The following is a 20,656-nucleotide window of genomic DNA, read 5'->3' as shown; positions in this document are numbered from 1 at the left end:
TCAGTGGACATTTTATTGGCTATTCTGAGAGGTCAAGAGGATACAGATTTTATTGTCCATCTCACACTACCATAGTCATTGAGTCTAAGCAAGCAGTTTTCTTTGAGGATGATATGAGTATTTCATCTATTCAGCCTCGCTGCTTCACTTTTGAGGAGGAACATGTTGTTATACCAGTACTACCTCTTTTCCCATCCTCCATGGTTATTTGGTCACCTACTGAGCAGGTGACCATTCCTATTCAAGAACCTATGGAGCCTACAGTGGTGGAGCCTATAGCTCCAATCATAAATTAGACCTTTTTTGAGCCAGCAGTCACAGAGGCACCCTTGAGAAGGTCAGAGAGGACTCATCGGTCTCCTATTTCTAGTTATTTTGTCGTCCATCTGCAAGAGCATGAGTTTAATCCTATAACTTTTCAGCATGGAGTTGATAGCTCTCATTCTTTTCAATGGATGGATGCTATGCATGATGAGTTAAAGTCCATGAAGGCTAATGATGTATAGGACTTAGTTGAGCTACCTAAGGGTAGCAGGCCCATTGAATGTAAATGGGTTTTCAAGACAAAAAGGGATGCTAGAGATGAGATTGAGTGCTACAAGGCTAGACTTGTGGCGAAAGGCTTCAGTCAGAAAGAATGAATTGATTATAAAGAAACTTTCTCACCAATGTCTACCAAAGATTCTTTCAGGATTATATTGTCATGGTTGCACACTATGACCTAGAACTGATTCAAATGGATGTGAAAACTACTTTTCTAAATGGAAATTTAATGAAAGATGTATACATGGAGCAACCTCCAGGTTTCAAGACGGCTGACACTGAGCTTATGGTGTGTAAACTCAAGAAGTCACTTTATGGTTTGAAACAGGCTTCCAGACAGTGGTATTTGAAGTTCGATTAGGTTGTTACTTCTCTTGGCTTTAAAGAGAATTTTGTTGATCAGTGTATATACCTCAAGATCAATGGAAGCAAATTTATATTTCTCGTTTTTTATGTAGATGATATACTTTTGTCAAGTAATGACTTCGGCATTCTGTCTGAGACGAAAAAATTGTTGTCTAGTCAGTTTAACATAAAAGATCTTAGTGAAGCATCTTATGTGTTGGGGATTGAAATTCTTCACAACCGGTCATGTGGTGTCCTTGGTTTGTCACAGAAAACCTATATTGACAAACTGTTGAAGCGGTTCAGCATGACTAATTGTTCTTATTCGAAGGCACCTATTATAAAGGGTGATAAGTTTTCTAAGTCTAATTATCCTACGAATGATATTGAGTGTGCTCAGATGAAAGACATTCCATATGCTTCTACCATTGGTAGTCTTATGTATGCTCAGGTTTGCACTCGACCTGGCATTACTTTCGCCATTAGCGTGCTTGGTAGGTACTTAAGTAATCCTGGTTGGACACATTGGATAGCAACAAAGAAGGTAATGAGGTATCTTCAAGGTACTAGGGACCTTATTCTTACAGAAGGAATGATGCACTCGAGGTAATCGGATATTTAGATTCTGACTATGCAGGGTGTTTAGATGATCTGAAGTCAATATCTGGTTATATATTCATGATCGCTAGAGCTGTTATATCATGGAAGAGTGTGAAGCAGACGCTTACTGCTTCCTCTACCATGCAGGCAAAGTTTGTGGCATGTTATGAGGCCACAGTTCATAAACTTTGGTTGAGGAACTTCATTTCAAGGCTTCAGGTAGTTGATTCTATTGCAAAGCCTTTGAGGATGTTTTGTGACAACTCTGCAGCAGTACACTTCTCGCATAATAATAAAAGTTCTTCAGGTTCGAAGCATATTGGCATCAAGTATTTCTTGGTTAGAGAGAAAGTTTGAGATTCACACGCCACTATTGAGCACATTTCTATCGATGCTATGATAGCAAACCCACTAACTAAAATGATTGATTTCGAAAGCTTTTCAGTAGCATGTTACTCGTATGGGATTAGTTGAATCCTTGGATGTACTTTATTTGTGGGAGTGCAATTTTTATTGATACAGACAATATTTATTCCTTGATGGTTTAATAGTATTTATTTTCCTGCATTGTTATTACTGTTTGTAGTTTATGGTCATATTATTTCTATTGTTTGTACAGGAGAGTAGTGGCATCCTTCTCGTGTGTCAGAGGTTATTTATAGGATACACACTTTTACGTGAGCCAGTAGAGTTTTCTCAGTTTGAGAGCTTGGGCTAGTGTATAAGGACTTATGGATCCAATCCCCATAGGCTTCTTGATAAGAAGTGTAGTGTGCTTCTATGCGAAGTAACTATTTTGGTAGTTCTAGTGGTAGTTTGCCATGTGAAGAATGATTCCAGTGAACTCCTAGTGTTGGAGTAACTAGCAACTTCAGTTGGAAGTCAGGACTAATTTGGATTTGACATCTTCGATCATTGTGACATGCAATTTTCATACCACTACTTTACACATATAGCCCAAAAGCGGGTGAAAGTACATACATTTTGACATGTAGTGTCCTATGTCGACTTAAAATGTGATGACATTTACGATTAGATGTTTGTGCTCTTGCTTGGTCCAAAAGTACCGGTGTAATGTTTTAAGGTGAGCTACTTTCGACACTTCCTATTTTGTGATCACAAATTATTTAATCTAAGGTTGAAGCAATGACATGTTACTACCCAAGTGGGAGAATGTAACATTTTTCTATGTATGGGCTAGTACCAGTCATTGTGTGGGTTCGGATTAGTGGTTAGGTGTTGATCGACAAGTTGGATTGGATGAAGACCGGCTCAGGAGTGATCTCCTAATTGGAATTCAGGTCTTTGGTTAACCGCCTTAAAATTTAAAGACCAGTGGACCTATTTACAATTGGATCGTATTATGGTAGGGTCTCACTTGTATTCTATTTCAGGGTTACTCCCTGCTCCTCATCTATATAAAAGAAGCAACACTCATCAGTTGTTACTAATTGACAATTTACATAGAGAGAGGAGAGCAGACAAGACTAACAAGGAGAGAAAGCTCAGGAAAGAAGATTGTACAAGAGGGAAAAGACAAAGCTTGTGGAATCTTCCAATACGATATGGATCTGGGTATGTATTAGTTAGATTCATGATTGTATAATTGGTTTTGTTCATTGATCTGTATATCGATCCTATAAAATATTCTTATAGAAACTTTAGTAATATAGGATGGATGAGAAAATGAACCATCGATATATCCAAAAGGTTGTAACCCCCGAGACAGGGAAGAAACTAAGCAAGCCACAATATGTAGTTTGTGGCATTTAACTTGAGGGGAAGCTATAGAGAAACATTTACAAAGATTATTGGTAGAGAAGTTGCAGAATCTACACTGGTAGCAATAGAGGTTATCGCCATGGAAGAGTTACAGAGGAGAAAAAAAATTCAATATAGCACTTAGGGCTCTGATACCATGTAATGTATTCTTATCATATTATCACTAACAAGTATTATACATATATATAGTCTGATGAATACAATGAACCAATGTAAGAATCTAAACTAAATCATAGTAGAGGATATCCTAATTATAGCTTAGTAACAGAATGTGAGTTCGGCACAACTGGATAAGACATAGTGTTTGTGCGTATGGATGTACATTGTAACATATCTCTATCAATTAGGGAAAAGGTCAATCAAAAGTGACTTGCAAAGAAGTAGCAAGGAAAGTATGTCATCAAGTAGATAATTCATATTTTCCGCATACCCTCTACCAAACAAGCTCAACTTATACATGATCAACTGACAAATCTTGGTACTTTGGTCATAGAATGAGAACTATCACAAATGGTCGTGGTAGCTATTCCATCTTTTGTTCCATATAGTATCGTATTTTGATCTTTTTGAGTATGTTTGTATATATAAGAAAGGTCTGGATACAGTTTGGCCAGCTCTTCTAAGTCTGGAGGACAATATTAGGGGTAAGTTTAAATTTCTGTAATTTCTATTAGTTTTTCTATAGAACTTATTTCCATAAAAAAAGTTACTGTCTAAACCTCAAAAATAAAACAATAAAAAATGGAAAAAGGTTGGGTATGCTGCCGGCATACTGTATGCTAATACCCACTATCTCTATCTCTCTCTTTCCCTTTTTGAAATGACCCTCATATCATTTCTGAATGATACCTCATCATATGTCTTCATTGGTACTGTCCGCTAACTTACCATACCTTGACAGTATACCTATCCCATAGCAAAACTCTACATGAATAACCATGATGCACTTAAATATTTTATGAGTCACCTAGCCCATTTGATTATCATTATAAATGGAGTTAGGTGAACAACTCACCATTGTCTTGCTATCAGATAAGATGGGTTATTGACTCGATAATACATTCATTTTGTTGTCACTAAAGTAACGAATTACTGTAAAAGAAAAAAAAAAAAAGAAAAGAACAGTATTTTAAGGGAAAAAGATTCTTACAACACCAATATTCAAATCTCTTTTGGACACCCCTCACATTTCATTGTTCACATCCAGAATAATGAAATGTCTAAAATAATCCCCTTATTTGAAGATTTGAAACTGGAAATCCTCAGACACCCACATCAGGTACCGAGTGGAGGGAACCCTCTCCCATTTTTTAATTATTCTTTATATTACTCTTATAAGTTATTTTATAAAACTTTCTTGAAAAAAGTTAACAAAATAATATATAATATAGAAAAAAGAAGCCTAAAAGGCAATGTGGCCCCTATGCTTAGACATTGTTGGGGGTGAAATGGCTGCCCCACCCCTTATGAAAGGCGGAAATCCCACCCTTGTTGATGCTTCTACAAGTGCTCTTGTTGCCCATACGCTAGTTTAAGGGCCACACTACTTTTTAGGGAACCTTTTCCCATATAATATTTATGTGAAATGATAATGGGAAGAAAAACACTACTTGATTGCATAGCCCCTGCATCAGCGCAAGGTCCAATGGCGAGACACAATGAGGCATCAAGGAGTGGGTATTTTGTATTTCACAAGAGTGGAGCCGTCATTCCCCCCCCCCCTTTGTCTAGACATAAGGGCCACACAACCAGGTAATATTTTTCACCTTTAAAACTATTTTAAAAAATAATGATAAATAAAAGGAGAGGGTTGGACAACAGATAACATTTTTCACTTTTAAAAATATTTAAAAAATAATAATAAATAAAAGGAGAGGTTTGGACAAACCAATAGCTTTCTTGGAGCTAGCAACTCAACCAATGGGGGGACTAGGATAGGAGGGGATGGGGAGTGTGAGTAAGGATAATAGAGTTTGGATCAGGTTCTCCTATGAGAACCATTCTCGTACGGTGCCTGATCGACGCATGGAATCCATTTAATATCTCTCTTCTCACGATATGTTTTAACATTGAGTAGATTCCATGTGTGGATTAGACACTATACAAGAATGGTTCTCATATGAGGACTTGATTCAAACTCCAAATAATAGGAAGTCTGGACCATGTCCTTGTATGAGAATTTGATCTTGGATTCTTGTATGTCCTAGGATTCACAAAGCTTATAGAGTGTTAGTATAAGTTCAAAACACCCTCTTGGTAACTCCATGAGTGGAGAAATCTTACTTTCTTTCATGTCCAATTTTTTCCTTTAGGCTATGTTTGGTTGTAAGGGGAATTAAAGGGAAGGAAAGTGAAATTTTCATACTTAAAAAAGAAATATATATATATATATATATATAATTATTACCCATGTGACTTTAACATTAACTTCAAATCATTCCATATTTGGTTATAAAATTTGAAGGTACTTTGCATCCAAAACCCTTTGCTATAATATGTAAAAATATATCATTACTAAATATGGTTAAAAAAAAATTAAGTAATTTATACAATCATATGGGGTAATGATTATAAAGATTTCTTTTTAAAGTATGAAAATTTCATTTCCCTTCCCTTTAAATTCCCATTGCAACCAAACGGAGCCTTAGCCATGTTGAATCCATTCACCCGTAGGCTTTATATGAGTGAGACGATATCAAAAGGGTATTTTTAACTTATACTAAAATCCTATAAGAATTTGTGAACCCTCGAATGGTGGGTGAACCATCCTCCTAGAGTGGAGGGTGAACCATCTTCAATGGATGTGGAAAAAAAAAAAAAATTTTTTTCATTTGGAGATATTTGATCCTTTTTTTTCTTTTTAATCTTTTTACTGCTAAATCAGCATCAACCTTTTTTCTTTCCTCCAAGATCCTTTGTTTGATCAGCCCCTTAGACGTAAAGGGTCTATCAAAATCTCTCAATTGATTGATCTCTTCCTTTTGGCGCAAATCAATAGTGTTATTTCACTTTGATCCAATTATCATTGATCTTCTCGCTCATGTTCTTTTTCTTCCAATCTACACATCTCAAATGATATCTTTCTATCTATATTAGTAATGAATCGATATCAACTGAGATCAATACCTAAAACCATTGTGTCAAAATATGATTATAATAAAAAATAAGATTAATATCGAATCAATGTCAATCGAATCGGCCAATATTAATACCTTAAAACCATAATGGAGTCACACCAAAAAAAAAAAAAAAATGTTAAACCAAAAATGAAAATAAGAAGTGAATAAATTGTCTTTTTTTTTTTTTTTGAATAATTGGCTATATGGAATATGGATTTGAAAATAATAATGTTAATAAAAATAGAGAGAATGAATCAAGAAAAAAGAAGGAAAGAGATAAAGGGGTGGACAATAAGGCTCTGTATTGTAACGTTTCTATTTTAAAAAATTGATTCTCAGTTCGGCATAGTTTTTTGTATTTCTATGTTTTTGGAGTGATTCTGCACCTTAAATGTTGTATGGTAACGCTAAAAAAAACAAGTTTCTGTAACTAGGAAGAAACAAGAACTTGTATGGTTCGCACTTAACAGAAACATTTTTTGTTGTGAAAACAATAATTACATAAAATGCCACCTACACCATTCTCCATCATTCTTATTACGATTATTGATCTTCTTAAGGAAATGACCATCTATCTCTTCACTATCCTTCAACAAGAGGGTGCAAGTGGGAACATCAAATACTACCTAGTCATTCCTCCCCTCAATATAAATGGCTTCTTAAGGCAAATTCTGTACTTACTATATGTTCAATCTAAGTCATGGGTTTGAGTTTTGAGGGGGGCTAGGATTTCAAAAAGATCTTGTTTCTCAACTTAGATAGTGGCCAACTCAAAGCCCCCAACTCTTATATAAAACCATGATAGACTAAATGATAGTTAAGGCTAAAAGAGTTTCCAAACCATGGATTACCATTTTCTGTAACCAGCAATTTCTTATCTAATTAGATAAGATGGTGTTCAGGTTTAGGTTGGATTTCATATTTTAATCTCAAATTCAGAAAGATTTCTGAATTTGCAATCTGCAAGTGTTTTCAAAAACCAACACTGAACAAATACAAAACCAGAAGGATGAAATTAATTACCCTCTCCAGAAACAACCACATCCCATATCGTTTAAATCCAAAAGGATAACAAAGCAGCAAAGCTTCATCTTTTGAACACACAAATTTTATATGTGAAGGATGAAATTACCCTTTTCTAGAAACAACCCAACTTGCTCTATCTAATTAAGACCATTTTCTCAAATGCTTGAGAGTTGAGAGAAAAAGGAAATAAGAGAAGGAAAATGGATGCCATGCCTTGCAATATTTCGCCTCTCTATCCTTCAAATCCAAATAAATCTCTGCGGCTCAATTGAAATACCAAAAACCCATCTCATTTCCCTCCTTAAAAAAAATCCGTCTCACTTTCTTGCTCCATAAATCCATCATAATCGGTACCGTTGACGTCCGTACCTGAAAAGCCTAAAATCGAGCTCGAATTCTTTGGAGTAAGGCTTTGCTTGATTTCAATTCTTTCCTTCGCCCTTTTCTGGTTCCTGAAGTTTCTTCTTCCAGTTGAGAGAGAGAGAGAGAGAGAGAAGAATAAGAAGAAGAGGAGGAAGAAGAAGCAGAAGAAGGTACCTGAGATTTCCTTTTCCTAAACGTCAAATGTTGGGATGTCACAAAAGGCTAGGGTTTTGTGTGATTGAAGAAGATGAAGATCATTCAACGGTTCTGGATGTCACCCATTGTTTCTCCGCCTTTTGCTCATAATCGATTATGAGAATGAAAAGCTTGCTTTTCATGTTTCAAAAAAATGACTCCAAAGTCTTAAAAGTGTCTGGTTCATTTCAAAAAATTAAGAAATTGAATCGGATTACCATACAATTTTTACCCTATTTCTGTTCCAAAAAAATGAAAAAACAACAGAATCCATCTTTGAGAACGTTACAATACAGAGCCTTAGAACCCGGAGTTTTTTGTTTTTTTCACAAGTGTTAAGAGGGGTCTTTCCCTGTCATTGAGTGTTGATCAGATACTTAATTTGGGATAGATTTTGAATCAAGGAATTTAGTTCTAGTGGAGCTTTAGCAATGATGTGAAACTGTAGGGGCATCCTAGGACTAGGAGTGTTTCTTCTGTTGGTCTCGTGTTTTATTCTTTGCTTTTATCTATACGTTGTGTCTCCTCTAGTTTGTTTTTAGGTCTTTGACACAATTCTATCTCGTTTCTTATTCCTTTTGTTTTCGGCCATGAAATCTACACTTCGAACCTGAAGTTTATTAGTGAACCTAATGTTCAGCATCAGTAAACCTGGACTCAGGGCACCAATTTACCTTTTTACAGAACAGGAATATTAGCATATTGTTGTCATGGATTTCTGCCAAATATCAATTTAAAAGTGTTACAATACCAAATACCTTGTAATCATACCAAAAGAAAAAGAAAAATAGAAGAGAAGAGACCTGCGATCTTACCAGAATGGGTTGATTGCAAGTTTTAGTCATTTACTTATATTAAAATAATGTTGGAAGTAAAAGACAAAGTACCCCCGTTGCCCAATTACAAGAAAAGCCACATCACAGAAATATGAGAGCCGATGGGACCATAGTTTTTAACGAGGTAAGGCGACGGAGGCGTTTGAGGGTCTTTCGGAGCGCCTTAGCGATAAGACGGGCATAAAGCGTCGCCTTATCGACTAAAGCGTTTCTGTGTAATTTTTTTATAAAACCAATCTATTTGGCTCAAATCCTAGTTGAATCCTATTACTCATTTGTTAAATAAATATTAAAGGTTCATATTCATACCAATGTAAGATATTCATCAAGAAAACAAATCAATAAAGTGAATAAACTAAGTTCATCTTCATCAATCATCAATCATCAATCATCAATCATCAATCGTCAATCATCAATCATCAATCATCAATCATCAATCATCAATCATCATAACATATTAACATATAATATAAATACATAATTATGAAACCAAATTATAAATATAAAGAAAAGAAGACATAAAAAATACAATTATTTATTATGCTTACTTCTATGATGCCAAAATGAGTGCCTAAGCCCTAAGGTCATCCACTATATTTCTATTCCTGTCAAAGAAGAATGAAACTCACCGCTACCGGAGCATAATGGTTTCCTGGATCAATGGTTCTTCCTTGTTCCTTGATTCCTTCTCAAAGCCCTTTCTTAAAACCCTTGACAAAATCCAAACCCTATTTGTGAATCTGATTTTTGTTTTGTTTGTTTTGGTTATTTTTGGTGGAGTAAAGCTAATCCCATACATCTCAAGTGTGAACAAAACCATACACCTACCAATAAAAATTCTATATTTGGAATCTTCATCAAGTAATTTTAAAATGTGTTAAAAAAAAAAAAAAAAACCCATAAGGCGCCACTTCACATAAGGCAGAGCACTGCCTTACTATCTCTAGACCGCATCAGCGCCTAGGCGTCGCTAAGGCGTCGCCTTACCAGCGCCTTAAAAACTATGGATGGGACCCAAAATACCCTTATCGGCCCCTATCGGTTTTAGAGTTTAGCGCCTCGCACTAAACTCAACACTCCCCCTCAAGCTGGAGCATACACATCACCCATGCTCAGCTTGGTACAACCATTACGAAAATTAGGAGCAAACAGTGACTTAGTGAACATATCAGCCAACTGATCTGAAGAAGGAATAAAAGGAGTCTCAATTAGCTTCTTCAGAATAGCATCATGAACAAAGTGGCAGTCCACCTCTATGTGCTTGGTCCTCTCATGGAAGATTGGAAACTAGCAATGTACATCGTAGCTTGGTTGTCACAATACATCTGCATAGGCTTGGTCACTAGAAATCCCAACTCCAAGAGTAAAGACCGTAGCCACATTAACTCGGCAGTGGTATGAGCCATAGCTTTGTATTCTGTTTCTGCACTAGATCGGGCAATGGTAGTCTGCTTCTTGCTACGCCATGTAACTAGATTACTTCCAACAAATGTACAATAACCAGTAGTAGATCTCCGATCATTAGCAAAGCCAGCCCAATCAGCATCAAAATAGCCAACTAGTTCCATATGCCGATTAGGACGATAAATCCGTCCTTTTCCAGAAGCACCCTTTAGATAACGAAGAACACGGACAACAACATCCCAATGTGCTTTCTGAGGAGGTTGCATGAACTGACTGAGGACTCCAACAGCATAGGAGATGTCAGGACGTGTTACAGTAAGATAAATCAGCTTGCCAATCAAACTCCTGTACTGATGCACATCCTGAAGAGGTTAGCCATCATTAATACCAAACTTTTGGTGAGGATCCATATGGATATCAACAGGTTTGGATGCAAGCATGCCAGTATCAGATAAAAGGTCCAACATGTATTTCCTTTGAGACAGATTGATCCCTTTCTTACATCGGATCACCTCAATCCCAAGAAAATAGTGAAGTTGGCCCAAGTCCTTGGTCTAAAAGTGTTGCTGTAGATAAACTTTCACTTCAGAAATTCCTGTCTCATCATTACCAGTAAGAATAATATCAACATAAACTACCATAACAACCAGTTTATCACCTCTGCGACGAACAAAGACAGAATGATCAGAATAACACTGAGAAAATCCACAAGTAACTATGGTAGCACTGAACTTGTCAAACCATGCCCGAGGGGACTGTTTAAGTCCATATATAGCCTTGTTGTGTAAGCGACACACACGACCTTTATTCTCCCCCTGAGCAACATAACCAGGAGGTTGCTCCATATACACATCTTCCTATAGATCACCATACCAGAAGGCATTCTTGATGTCTAATTAAAACAAGGGCCAATCAAAGTTGACAGCAAGAGAAATAAGTAGACGAACAGAGTTCAATCTAGCAACCGAGGAGAAGGTTTCAAAATAATCAACTCCATATGTCTAAGTATACCCCTTGGCAACCATACGGGCTTTCAACCGCTCAACAGAGCCATCAGAGTGATACTTAACAATGTACACCTAGCGACACTTCACCAAATCCTTACCAGGAGGTAAATCTACCAGACTCCAGGTACCATAACTCAAGAGAGCATCCATTTCTACATCCATAGCAGTTTTCCATCCAGGAATAGTTAGGGCATCATTATGGGTACGGGGAATAGGGTTAGTAGAAAGTGACAAGGTAAGACCATGGATGGGAGAGGGAAGATGAGACAAGGAAACAAAGTTATCAATAGGATACACAACCATAGATTTTTGAGTGCAAGAATGTGTACCTTTCCTTTGAGTAATTGGTAAGTCATTAGGCGGAGAAGGAGGAGCTTCATCAGAGAAAGGCGGCAGTGGAGGAAGTAAATCATCTAGAGTATTGGTTTCTCCACTCGGTTGTCAAACATTCTTCTTGCGCTGATAAACCTGTAGAGGAGGTGAGTCACTAGCACTGGGCACATCAAGGAAGGGTATGAGAGATGGAATGGGTGGAGGAGATGGAGAAGTCCACTCCATACCAGACTGGGACACCTGAGGAGAAAAGAATGATGTGCCTTCAAAGAAGGTCACATCGGCACTAACAAAGTTCCTGTGAGTAATGGGGTCATAGCACTTATACCATTTTCTGAGGACGTGAACAACACAAAAAAATGCACTTAGTAGACCTAGGAGAAAGTTTATCTACTTGCACGTGCAAATTATGGATAAAACACACACATCCAAAGACTCGGGGAGAAACAGGAAAACTTGGCAAAGTAGGGAATATAATAGAAAAAGGGGACCTATCTGGAAGCACTGAAGATGGCATGCGATTAATCAAGTGATATGTAGTTAAAACCCCATCACACCAAAAATGCTTAGAAACATGCATATGAATTATAATAGCACGGGCTACCTCGAGTAGATGCTGGTTCTTGCGCTCTACTACCCCATTTTGCTGTGGGGTATAGGCGCAACTAGTTTGGTGTATCATCCCACGGTTGGCACAAAAATCAAAAATATCATTTTGAGCATATTCTAAAGCATTATTAGAACAAAAAATCTTAATCAAAATGCCAAACTGAGTTTTTATTTCATTATAGAATTGCTAAAACACAGATTAAAACTCATATCTGTCCTTTAACATGTAAAGCCATGTATGGCGAGAATGATCAGCCACAAAAGTCACAAAATAATGAAAATCAAATCTATTACTAACTCTGCAAGGACCCCATACATCATAATGGATTAAGGAAAATAAATACGGACTACGAGACACAAAGCGAGATGGGAAGGACACACGGTGATGTTTTCCCAACTCACAGGCCTCACATTCTAACCTAATCATAGACTTAAAACTATGAAATAAAAGTTTCAACCTAGCTAAAGATAAATACCCTAAACGACAGTGCCATTGGAAAGGAGTCACATCCCCAACAGCAGTAGCAACAGCAGAAGAAGTAGGAGAACCATAGTTGAGATAATATAAACCATCTTTTTCACGTCCTCCACCAATCGTCTTCCTCGTGTGAAGATCATGAAAAACACAGTAAGAGGGAAAGAAGGTTACTGAGCAATTTAATGAGTGAATTAACTGGCTCATAGAAAGAAGACTTAATGGGAATTGTGGAACAAGTAGCACAAAAGATAAATTCAGTGAGGATGTGGATGATATAGTACCATGGCCGAGAACCGGTGTGGAAGCACCGTTGGTAAGAATAATAGATGTAAAACTGGTACTAGAAGAAAAGGTTTTAAAAAGTGATGATTTACCAGTCATATGGGCAGAAGCACCTGAATCAATGATACAGGGGGTAAAGGTAGTGGTAAGAAGGGTTGAGGTACCTGTATGAGCTAAGGTGGCAGCGGATGTAGACCCACCATTGGATGTATTAGAGGATGCCTCGAGAGTGTGCAAGCGCCGGAGCAACTGATTGATGTCATCGCGCAGGCTAGTAGATGAATCTCCTGATGAATGGCTCGGTTTAGTATCAATGGAAGACTCTGTGTCAGTACCATCATCTGACACTGCATGATTGGTTAAATGGGTGGCCCACTCTGGTTTGCCATGCTTTGCCCAACAAGTCCCGATACTATGATTAGGCTTTCCACAATAAGTGCACTGGCGAGATGCATGATCAAACGGCTGTCCACTAGAACCTCGACCAGCCGACCCACGTCCTTTCCCACGACTGCGACAATGTCCACGGTTGGCAAGGAAGGCAGAATTGTCTTTGGAAGACTGATAAGGTTTTGTTGATGAAGTAATATGTTGCAGTCGCGAATAAGTGTCATTCAAAGTAGGAACAGTATCGCCTGCAAGTAGATGGTCTTTCACTGCTTTTAAATCATTATTCAAACCAGCCAGGAATTTGAAAATAAAAAACTCATTACGCTGAGCTTTTAATTTGTCAGTGTCAGTGGTCAAATGATGGAAAACATTGAGTTCTTCAGCCATTCCCCTAAAAGCACTATAATACTCTGGAAGAGTTCTGTCAGATTGATGAAACTGGAATAGTTTCTCATATATATCATAGATACGAGACATGTTCTTCTCCTGAGAGTAAGTTTCCTTCAAATCGTTCCATACTCCCTTTGCAGTAGAGTGAAACATGACATTGGCTGCAACATCTGGCTCCATACTATTTCACAACCAGATTAAAATCAAGGCATTTTCCTTCATCCATTCATTATAACCCTTGTCAGATGCTGGAGGAGGATCATAAGTAGTATATTGATGTTTATCCTTGGCCATAAGATAAACCTTCACAGATTGAGCCCAAAGTAGGTAATTCGAGCTTCCCTTGAGCTTAATAGAAATAATTTGGATGTTGACATTGTCCAAGGCAGATGCAGTAGTCACAAAGGTAGTAGACTTGGTCTCAGCCATGAGAACCCAAAATAAAGTAGACAAATAGAGTCGTCGATATCTAGCTTTCAACCAAAAATACCAAGAAACATAGCAACCAACCTGAACCATAGCGACTGGATATCTGGCTTTCACCCAAGAGACCCGGGTTCAATAAAAGAAAGAAGAAGATAACTGTGGTTCAAGTTCTTCAAATCTTCAGCATAGTACCAATAGAGCACGATCCATACACCAAATAAATCATTCCATCTGATTTAATCTATAGTAGATGCAACAATAGGTGGCTGCACACCAGAAGATTTCAGCGCAAAACCGGGATCAACAGGGAGGATTTTGAAAAGCTTGATTTGATTACTGAGGCTCTGATACCAAGTTACAATCCCAGATACCTTGTAATCAAACCAAAAGAAAAAGAAAGACCTGTGATCTTACCAGAATAGGTTGATCACATGTTTTAGTCCTTTACTTATATTAAAATAATGTTGAAAGTAAAAGACAATAGTATCCCGATTGCCCAATTACAAGAAAAGCCACATCACAGAAATATGGGAGCCGATGGGACCCAAAATACCCTATCGGCCCCTATAGGTTTTAGAGGCTCTGAACTCAACAAAAAGAATATCTGGAAAAGGATCAAGTCCAATGAACAAAGCTGGAGTAGTGGAGTATAGCTTGTCTAGCAGATACGATGTTAATCAATTCCCTCCCTCCCCCCAACACCCCCTCCCCCCATCCCGCCAAAAGAAGAAAAAGAAAAAAAAGTGAAACTGCTGTCTAAAGTTGGAGAAAGACATCATATTGTAACAAATCCTTTCCAGCCATAATAAATAAATAAGTCAAGTCATTTATGCATGTAGTATACATTCCGAGTTCTATATTATGTATTTTGACTAAGGATGAATCTTGGCTTGCATGCAGGATATGGACTGTATGAAGCGAAATGCCTTCCCTGCTCGGGAGTTTCTTGTCGAGCCGCCAGTGCATCATCTTACTCCTGTCTTGGTGATTATAAATATTCTACAGAGTTCAAGGTCTTAAGAATAAAAATCCCAGCCTTTGCTTCCAAAGGAACATCTCTTTTATGTAATGCAAGCTCTAGCAGGCAAAGAAGAAACCGCGACTTCTCAAAGCAAACAAACATGGGTTCTCCAGAGGCCGTAACAGGCAAAACCAAGAGAGAGAAAATGTTGACAATGTAGAAGAATCCGAACTGTTTTCTTCCAAAAATGGGCCATTGCTCTCCCTTTCCAGCAGCCCGAGGTTTCAATCTACTGCTACCCCCGGCCCAAGAGAGAAGGAGATTGTAGAATTGTTCAGGAAGGTCCAGGCTCAGCTTCGAGAACGAGCAGCAGTGAAAGAGGAACAGAAGAATGAAGCATCTCAAGGACAAGGTAGGGAGAGTGATACAGTTGATTCACTTCTTAAGCTCTTACGGAAGCACTCACTTGAACAGGGAAAGAAAAGTGGTGGCAGGAAGGACTTTAATTCGGAGCAGCCAGAACTAAATAGCTTGTATGATGAAGAGCAGACGAACCTAGGATTGCTGGGGATAATGAGGGAGAATCCAGTGTCCCTCCCTCAACACGGCCAGCTTCAAACTTCCAGCGTAGATCTCCTGTTCCTAGAGTGAAGTACCAACCTGTTTATTCAGCCAAAGCCAGAATTGGATTGGAGTGGCCTGCAAAGTTACAAGGGAAGAGAAGGAAAAGCTTTGTTGAGCCTGAGCCAAAGCCTGAACCTGAACCTGATGAGATTGTGACTGAAGCTGAGCATGCTTCTCATCCCGAGCAAGAAACAGTATTTTCGGATGGGTATGAGGAAGTACAAATGAAGACACAAACTTGAGTGCATTAAAGCTGTCAGAGTTGAGGTCAATTGCAAAGTCTCGTGGTGTGAAAGGGTATTCTAAGCTGAAGAAGGGTGATCTCATGGAGCTTCTAGGTGGAGTCTTGGCCTGACAGTGGAATGTGGAGAAACAAATGAATAGATCACCATTACACATCGAGAAGTTCTCATTATTTTTTATCTTTTCCCCCACACTTCATGTTTGTATTCAAGTGAGGCTTCTGCCACTCTGCATTAGGATTCTTCTAATTAACTGCACCTATGATCAATATTTGTCTTTTTATTTTCCTTCTATACTGTAAACTTAAATTTTCCATTATTTGTTTTGAAATTTTAAATTTTGTATGTTAGAAAATTTATTGCCATACATTTTCTGGAAAAATGGTCGTAAAATATTCCTCGATAGATTTCCTAATTTTCTCAGCACATTGTTACAGTCCACAACATTCCACAACACCTGACTGAGAACCAGAGCTCCTGTGTTCATCTGTTCTTTGATCTGCCTTGCAACTGAGCCAGAGCTTTCGTCGATGTTCCTCTCCTAGATCTGCCATTCAATTGAGAATGAGAACTTTGGTAGTTCCTGACTTCCTTCCCTCCTAGATCTACCCCTCCTAGATCTGCTGTCCCAACGATTTTCCAATGATTATGAAACCTTTTATTTCATTCACTTCTTCAGTGAATTGGTAGTGGATTTGTAGTATCAAAGCTCTTTCTTTCTTCATATCTGCACGCTTCTTCTGGTCTTTTTCTCTCTATATCTGCAACCTTACCATTCGTATCCTATCATGTGTGTACTGATGGAAACCAAATTTAAGGTGGAGTGTGTAGATTCCATTTTTAGCCCGGCCATGCCAGGGTGGCATTTGCTCACAATGGCTGTCCTGGCATGGCCAAGCTAAAAATGAAGTTACCACTTCACCTCTTATGAAATAAAAAATTTTATTAATAATGATGCCCTGCACGTACTCTTGTTGGGGACCATGATCTCTTGGTCCTACTTATTTTAAGGAGAGAGATAATGATTTCGGAGTCTATAGAGATCCAGATTTGAGAAAAAGTAGATCCAGATTTGAGAAAAAGGTACAAGAGAAAAAAGTCCATATGTGCAAATTCCTTTCCACCAGATGTGATAAACTGAAGCACAAAAGGCCAGCTTGACTACCCTCTCACAGATTGAGTTGCCCTTAAATTCCTTAATGATCTATTTCCATTCCCCCTCGAAGGAACGTAACGATGAGTAGGGTAGTTCCATCACATTGTTTTGAGAAGTTCAGCCCTCATCATGGCAGCCCACACCACCAGGCCATATCAGCTCGGAAGCCCAAGGCCCACATGCCAGCCCATATTGAATGCCCTTAGAGAGAAGCAAGTTTTCCTAATCCATTTCTCTTTAGAATTTTAAATTTTGTAATGAACGTGTATGCATATGCACGGAACAAAGAATAACAATGAACTCCCACCTATTCTTAATTAACCTCTTTCATGTCTTATATATTAATATTGACTATAAACTTCCATTTTCAAAGGTTTCCTTGATCACCAAGTTTCCTTAGAATTTTCAATTAAATAAATGTGACCATATGCATGGAAAATGACTTCATTCATGCCAATAGCCCCCGGCTTAGGTGATTTGTAGCATACCCTTTCAAGGAGGCAGGTCAAAGATTCCCCCAACCCCCAAGTTGTAGCCTACCCTGGTGGAATTGTATCACACTACCACTCGCTTGAATTTATCACCTATGAGTTCATAGTCAAACAAGACTGCCATTTTGTCCTGTTTGTTCTCTTAACAGATTTCTTTTCCTCTTACCCAATCAAGCCACCATAAATGGCCAAACTATGAGTTCATAGTCAAACGCTCGTGAGTGAAGAATTATTTTTCCCATTCTTGAAGCAGCAAAAAGTAAGCATAGATGCAAAAACAAAAACAACCACATCCCATCAAAAAGCCTAATTCTTGTCACATGATCTTGTTTACTAGATTATTTTTCTTTAGTAATTAATACAAATTAGTTCATTTTAACTAAAATAAATTGATGAATTTTCGAAAAGAATTCTCTTTTTCTTGGGGCCCAAGTCAATGCATCTCTTGTACTGAAGACTATGTTCAGCGGCCACTCAAATCTCTTCACGTTATCTCTTCACTTCTCTATAAACTTAGAAGTCTTAACAAGAAAACCACACACACTCAAGAGGGAGAGAGAGAAAGATAGAGAGAGATGAAGGAAGAGGGAGCAGAGGGAACCCATGTTCTAGCTTTCCCATTTCCAGCTCAAGGTCACATAAACCCATTGCTGCAATTCTGTAAGACGTTAGCTTCCAAGGGACTCAAAGTTACTCTAGCCACGACCTTCTTCATCATCAAATCTGGTCACAATGAAGTCAACAATGTTAGAGTTGAGGGCATATCTGATGGCTTTGATGAAGGTGGCATAGATGCAGCTAAAAGCCCAGAAATGTATGCTGAGCGTTTCCAAGTTGTGGGTTCAGAAAGCTTAGCTGCACTAATTGAGAAACAGGAAAGCTCTGGCTACCCTTTCAAGTGTCTCATCTATGACCCTGCTATAACTTGGCCCTTTGAAGTAGCCAAGAGGTTTGGCTTGTCTACAGCCTGCTTCTTCACTCAGTCATGTGCCAATGATGCTATCTACTATAGTGTAAAGAAAGGGCTGTTGAGTACTCCTGTACAGGGACCCACTGTCTCCCTTCCTGGATTGCCGATACTAGAACTCCATGATCTACCTTCCTTCATCTATTACTGGGGATCATATCCAGCTTTCATAGACATCGTATTAAACCAATTCGATAATGTTGAGAATGTGGATTATGTTCTTATTAACACGTTCGACAAGTTGGAAGACGAGGTAGGTCTTGCTATTGTTGGGGTTCAACGCGAAAGCAATAATTCCACAAGATGTGAATAGCCCGATATGGAGGTATATAAGGACTCTGATATGGGATTATTTCTTTCGCGTGGAACCCCAACAGCTATCCCTCTATACAATTTTTTTAATTTGTAGTTCATATGCTTAGAATACTTCCAGAAAATTAAATCCTCTTTCTAAACAGTATGAGAGAGATCATGATCAGAATATCTCCTCTTCCATATTAGTCTTTTTACTCCATTTTTTTCCAATCATGTTTGAAAACCTTTTAAACTACCCATGGCTGTACAAAAATCAGGCCTTTCCAGGCTGCAATAATCTAACCAGTCTGACAAATTTTTTTTTGTTTGATCACTGATTTGGAACTTTTGAATTCTTATATAGGTACTGAAATGGATGTCAAATATATATCCAATGAAGACAATTGGACCAACTGTGCCATCAATTTATCTGGACAAAAGGGTAGAAGATGACAAAGACTATGGTCTGAGACTTTTTGAATCAAGAAAGGAGACCTACATGGACTGGCTAAACATGAGAGAGGCTGGATCTGTCATCTATGTATCCTTTGGGAGCATTTCTGGACTTGGAGAGGAGCAGATGGAGGAAATAGCATTGGGTTTGGTGAGTAGCAACCACTATTTCTTGTGGGTAGTGAGGAAATCAGAGGAAAACAAGCTCCCTACGAGTTTGGTTGAGGATAAGTTAGAGAAAGGGTTGGTGGTAGCTTGGTGTTCTCAATTGGAGGTGTTGGCTCACAAGGCAGTAGGATGCTTTATAACTCACTGTGGATGGAACTCAACCACTGAGTCTCTGAGCTTGGGAGTGCCAATGATTGCGATGCCGCAATGGACAGATCAAAACATGAATGCAAAGTTTGTGGTGGATGTATGGGAAGTAGGAGTAAGAGTTAAATTGGATGAGAAGGGGATTGTTAGGAGGAAAGAGATAGAGGAATGTGTAAAGGAAATTATGGAGGGAGACAGAGGAGAAAAGATTAAGAGAAATGCTTTTAGATGGAAGGTGTTGGCCAAAGAGGCTGTAGATGAAGGGGGAAGTTCAAATAAGAACATTGAAGAATTTGTAGCTTCACTTTTATGTGCTTGATTTTGCTGTTCTCATTAAAGAATTTGTAGTTGTTAATGTCTATATAAGCAATTGAAAATGAATGATATTTCTGTTCTGCTGAGAAACTCTTATTTCTGTGGAGATTGGGGTGGTGGGGTGAGGGGGTGTGGAAGCCTAAATTAAGAATATTCTTTCAAGAAGGTGCTGACATGGCAAATGGAAACCATTCAATGGGTTTTACTAGAAGAGGCCCCCACAGGAGGTGTGGGCTATGTACCACAACCACTAATATATTATATATATAAAAGAACTTCTACAGATACTCTTTCAGTCTCCTTCAAAAGAACATATACAGATACTCAAACTCCTCTACCTGGAATATTTTTTCTGGTTCTCCTAGAAACTTTCGCCTCTGTTATTTATTTATTTTTTGTGATGATGAATATTCAGGCCTTCAGTCTGATTAATCCCACAGACCCATATTTACCCCACAATTGTATGGATCGGATCATACCATGGTTGAATGATAACTATTCAACTTTCACCCAAAGCAATGAAGAACATTAAACATCATAATGTGAGTGGTCCTGAGGGAAGAGGAATCGAACTTAGAATCATACGTTTCATGAGGCGAAGACCCCTTGGAAACTCCTCCTTGATATTTAAAATGTAGGGAGAGAGAGCTTCAGAGCTAGAGGGAGAGGGAGAACAGTTTACTTTTTCATATATTTCTCATTTCTCCATT

At 38.2% G+C, this 20,656-nt stretch overlaps 1 protein-coding gene and 1 pseudogene across 1 annotated transcript; both read left to right on the top strand.

Annotated features, from left to right (window-relative positions):
* The first annotated feature begins 14,252 nt into the window (after nucleotides 1-14,252).
* Nucleotides 14,253-16,337, top strand: LOC122081340 (annotated as a pseudogene).
* Nucleotides 16,338-18,133: 1,796 nt separating this feature from the next.
* On the top strand, nucleotides 18,134-20,036 carry LOC122081522 (mogroside IE synthase-like). The gene is made up of 2 exons (XM_042648673.1): nucleotides 18,134-18,822; nucleotides 19,228-20,036. Exons 1-2 carry the CDS (start codon nucleotides 18,178-18,180, stop codon nucleotides 19,948-19,950), a joined length of 1,368 nt encoding a protein of 455 aa, XP_042504607.1. The 5' UTR covers nucleotides 18,134-18,177; the 3' UTR covers nucleotides 19,951-20,036.
* The last annotated feature ends 620 nt before the right edge of the window (nucleotides 20,037-20,656 follow it).

This window comes from Macadamia integrifolia, chromosome 6, assembly GCF_013358625.1.
Source record: "Macadamia integrifolia cultivar HAES 741 chromosome 6, SCU_Mint_v3, whole genome shotgun sequence".
In the NCBI taxonomy this organism is placed as follows: domain Eukaryota; kingdom Viridiplantae; phylum Streptophyta; class Magnoliopsida; order Proteales; family Proteaceae; genus Macadamia; species Macadamia integrifolia.
This window is presented reverse-complemented; position numbering and strand designations above follow the sequence as displayed.

What these genes read in the sequence shown, in the direction of transcription:
- LOC122081522 (XM_042648673.1), top strand. Translation starts at nt 18,178, where the DNA reads ATGAAGGAAGAGGGAGCAGAGGGAACCCATGTTCTAGCTTTCCCATTT. An exon ending in TCGACAAGTTGGAAGACGAG is followed by an intron (nt 18,823 to 19,227) that starts GTAGGTCTTGCT and finishes ATTCTTATATAG; the next exon opens with GTACTGAAATGGATGTCAAA.